Source organism: Histoplasma capsulatum, genomic scaffold (assembly GCF_000149585.1).
Source record: "Histoplasma capsulatum NAm1 scaffold_4 genomic scaffold, whole genome shotgun sequence".
Classification (NCBI taxonomy): domain Eukaryota; kingdom Fungi; phylum Ascomycota; class Eurotiomycetes; order Onygenales; family Ajellomycetaceae; genus Histoplasma; species Histoplasma mississippiense.
In genome coordinates this window covers 1119237-1123719 of record NW_001813979.1, presented here as the reverse complement: position 1 = coordinate 1123719, position 4483 = coordinate 1119237, and the positions used below count along the sequence as shown (strand labels likewise).

The window sequence follows — 4483 nt, the reverse complement described above, 5'->3', positions numbered from 1 at the left end:
ATTTTATGCTCTAATGGTATCCGTGGGAATTGACATAGGAAGCGTGCATGATTGCCTGCCTGGTCTATTGTCTGTTTTTTTCTATATCTCTTGTACTCCGTACGCTCTTCTATATTAAAAGACATGGGATGGTTCCACCACTAACTATAGAAACGAAACATGCCGATAGAAGACATTTCCACACGGTCACTCTACTGATATACAGTGCGAAAGTTCTTTCCAACCATCCGATACCCAAGGCGCTATCATTATCGCCCTAACCGCTACATCTCGACGGCCAGTTAGAGTATAGTACTGACACAGCTTTTCTGATTCAAGCGTCCCGTTAGGGGGGATATTTCGCAATGCCGTTTGTAATGCCATTTCAGCCGGGTAAAGTGATGATGCTGTTGACAGTGCAGCCCATCCTTGTGGCTGATATGGGGCTAGCATTATGGACGTGATAGCTTCTTGACGCTGTCTTAACTCTTTCGGTACTTCGGGGTTTTTCGCAAGCACAAGCGTGGCAATACTTGATAGAAGCTTTGTGACCTTAGCGCGATCGTGGATGCTAACATCGTCACTTGTTCGCATTTCTTGCAAGTCGGACTCGACTGCTTCAGTTGAATCCTCATCAGCATCCAACAGGGCTATGACACCCAAAAGTGTTACGGCCCCAACATGCGTAGGATGCTTTTCAATGCAGTCCAACAACTGAACCCGAGCCGCTTCTCTTTCCTCTTCTCCGCCTTTGGCCCATAAAACTTGAGCCAGTAAGCATACCACATCTGGTGAGCTATCAGCTTCTTGCAGGGCATCACGGAACATGTCGATTGCCCTGTCCATATCCTTGAGGTAAAAGTAGGCCAGTCCTGCCGTCAGATGTGATGAAAGCCGTATTTTCTGATTGACTAGGGGATCAAACTCTTCTGGTGCATTCTCGGATGATAAACTTAGAGCAGTTTCTGCGCTGTCAACTGCAGCGTCATAGTCCATCTGAGCTAGGTGTACTCGTGCGGCATCCGATTTTGCCTGGGCAAACCGAGATAATGACGACATCGCCTCTGACTTTTCGTATTCGAATTCCATACCAAAACACACATTTTTTAGATTAGAAGTAGCATCTGTAAAACTCCCAATCCTTTCAGCCAGGAGAGCTGAAAGATGTTGTAATGGAAGGTCGAAAGGTGATTGGGTCTGGAGTTGGTGGAGGGCAAAAAGGGGATGAATGAGCTGTTGAATATCAACATGCATCATGGTGTCGGACATAAGATGGTCGAAGACGGAAACTGCATACTGCTTTTTCGGGAACGTTAACGCTGAATTGCCCAGTTCAAAAGAGTGTTTGAAAAGTTCTCTGGCTTCCCTTGTGTCTCCAAAAAGCAACGCAAGGAGACCCTGTCCAAGCCAAGCGTGAGCAAAATCCGGATCCGTTGACTGGGCCCTGGTAAATGCCTCATTTGCAAGCTCATAGTCGTTGTGAACAAGGTACAATGCACCTAAATTTGTCCAGGCCTGAGGGCTTCTTTGGTTTAGATGTAGGCTTCGCACAATCGAATGTTGTGCGACTTTGGGGCTTAAGGATGTTGTAACTACTCCCAGCGCATTCCAGAATTCAGAGTTGCCAGCTTCGAGCTCGATTGCTCGTTTAAAACACCTCATTGCTGTTTTTAAGAAAGGTTTATTTCTTTTCGATTTAGCCTCACCTTGCAAGCAAATATATGCACGATATTCTGCCCATCCAAGGTTATACCATGCTATTGCTTGGGCATGTTTGTCAGTAGCGGATATGGATACGGCACGTTTTTGAGCAAGAATTGCAGCGTGCATGCATATGTTTGGTGATAAAACGTCTTCAGAATCCGACTTAGTGAGCAGTGATACAAAATCCGTCCTCACACCATCTTCGTCTGCAAGAATCTCAAACGATGCCATATCAGCTTGACTCTCAATAAAACCTTTATATTCAGTGATAGGCATAAGGGATGCCTTTCCCCGAATCCAGGAGAAGATGGAAAAGGCATCCGCGATTGATTTCCACAGGTTGAACAAATCGGGATGAAGCTGTGCGATGGATATTCCTGTTTCGATGGCCTTCCTTGCGCATTCAGCGGCTTCTCCAAACAAACCTGATGTGACACACTTCCATGCATTTTCATTCAGGGTTTGCAGAAGGGCGATTTTGACCCCAAACTCATCTGGTTTCATATTCAATACCGCTTCGTACCTCGCAATAGCGTCTTCGTATTCTCCAAGTTCCCGCTTCACATTTGCAAACATATACTTAGCGAACCAAACTTGTTCCCTTTCAGATATTGGGAGGCTGAGCTCCAACATCTCCGCATGTTCAAACGCCTTGGTAGCTGCTACATAACGGCCGGAATTGTGATAGCTTTCAGCCAGTCCAACCCAGGATTGGTAATTATCAGGGGATATTCGCAACGCGGATTGGAACGCGACTATGCTTTTCGTATATTGTTGTCTGCTTATCTCTACCACACCCAGAGCTACATATGGCCAGCTATAGCCTTTCCTTTTCGAGCCCGGAGCAGGTTTCGCCCTTCCCGAATCCACCACTCTTTTGGATATCGCTTCAACAATATCCCAAGCTCCCTGGTTTGCAAAATCCCTAGCTAGACGCTCGGCGGAATCTACTTCCGCAGTGGAAATCTCGAAAGCCTTATGGAAGCACCGGCGTGCTCGTTTCCGGTCCTTTTTGTAGTCCTCATAATATATCCCTAGGCTGCTATATGCTGGTGCGTAGTTCATATTCGACTGTATAGATCCAAGAAAGCTGGCGTAAGCTCTGGTGCGATCCTTCCGAGCTACAAACGAAGGATCTAATTCCCATTGGCAGTACCCGATCCGGTATAATATCTCCGCTCTGAGGTCCTGATTTCGCGTATGATCGGCTTTCATCATGTTCGCAGTTTCCTGTAGGCCATGTAACCCAAGTTCAAGTTCGCCATTATGTGCCTTGCACCAGAACAGTTCACTCCTTATTCTTAGATTAGTGGGGTCTCGCTCCATCGCTTGCTCAAGAAAATCCACTGCGGTGGCGTAGTCTTGATCTTCTTCTAAGATCAGACCAATTCCGAGAAAACAGCAAGTCGATGTTGGCCTGCGATTCAACATCTCTTCAAATATCTGTTTTGCTTCAGGATGGTTTTTTGGCGATTGGTATGTGATGAGGGAGTTGGCGAGAGTAGTATTCACAGCGTCAGTGGCATTGCGCAGTTTCAATCCAGTTAAGCGTTGCACCTCCGTAATCACTTCTATACCTTTGCGAGCAACATCAACTGCAGTTTGGAACTCGTCCAAAGACAAGTAAAGCTGACCCATAATCCTGTGCGCAAGGATTGAACCTGGACTTTGCTCCAGCCCCTCCGCCATCAATAGCAGACGGTCCTCTGGGTTAGATAGGTTGTTGGCTTCACTTGACCCCGTGTTTGAATTGTTCTCTTTCGGTGACTGCGAGGTGAGTTCTTTAGGGAATGGTGAGATATCACTTCCGAGAAACCCCTTCAGGACTTTGCTTAAGCCCTCTTCAGGAAATAGCTCTATGAAATCGTTTAGCAAATTTATATCCAACTCCGCAAGGTCGTCTCCATCCTGCCATTCCAAAACAATTTTCCAGGCAAGCACAAATGGGTGCTTGATTATGACCATCTCCCGAGCAAGACGCTGTACTTCTTCACGCTTTGGATTCTTTTTACCCGCTGCAAGAACTTGAAGCCAGTCATAAGCTCGTTGCAATAACTTCTCCTCGTAGTTCCGGCGAACCTCATCATCATTGGACCAAATAATAATTTCACGATAGAGGTTATCTAAATTGCTACGCTGGAAGGCTTCACGCTTCACCTCAAGGGTCACCTGGTCAATCCGAGCGCCCAACCTGGTCCGTCTTTCGCCAATCTCTCTGTTGATAAACTCTTTTTCCTCCGCTTCGCATATTTCTATGATACGAAGGTATGTGTGCGAGGGATGTGGCACGGTACCCTCGAGAATGTCATACAAAAAGCTAGAAGGGAGTTGAAGCTCCAAAGCCTGCTTGTATTGTGCTTTAGATCCGTGTTTTTTTGTCAATTCGACATACTTTTGGACCGCAGATTGACATCTGGCTTTGTCGTCGCTGAAGTTCGTGTCAGGAAGCGGGAGATATTATGCATGCGACGGCTTGGGAGAATGAGAACTTACGTTGCAGCCAGTATCTGACACAATCTTGTTACCGCCTTGCGATACTGATCTAAATACTTGCCATCTTGCTTCTCGTACAGGGTGAGTAGACCCTGCCAAGCTGTCCGATCATCATCCTTGATAGCAGTTGCTGTTAGGTATGAAGTCTCCCGCCCCTCTAAAATCATTCAAATTATCAAGCGCAAGTCCGAGGAAAAGGTATCTAGAAATAGGCCCGATTAGTACAGGGCAGATCTAGCCAAGAGTTCTCCGGTCCACATACGGCATGGTTAGTTCTGAGGATCCCTTATTAACACAAGTCCCTTTG

General features: G+C 46.5%; 1 protein-coding gene across 1 annotated transcript; it reads right to left on the bottom strand.

The window, feature by feature from the left end:
• Window positions 1-186: 186 nt before the first annotated feature.
• On the bottom strand, window positions 187-4443 carry HCAG_04344 (conserved hypothetical protein; the record flags this gene model as incomplete). Its single annotated transcript, XM_001540454.1, has 5 exons — window positions 187-1643; window positions 1686-4040; window positions 4076-4100; window positions 4177-4276; window positions 4439-4443. 5 exons carry the CDS (start codon window positions 4441-4443, stop codon window positions 187-189), a joined length of 3942 nt encoding a protein of 1313 aa, XP_001540504.1.
• Window positions 4444-4483: the final 40 nt, after the last annotated feature.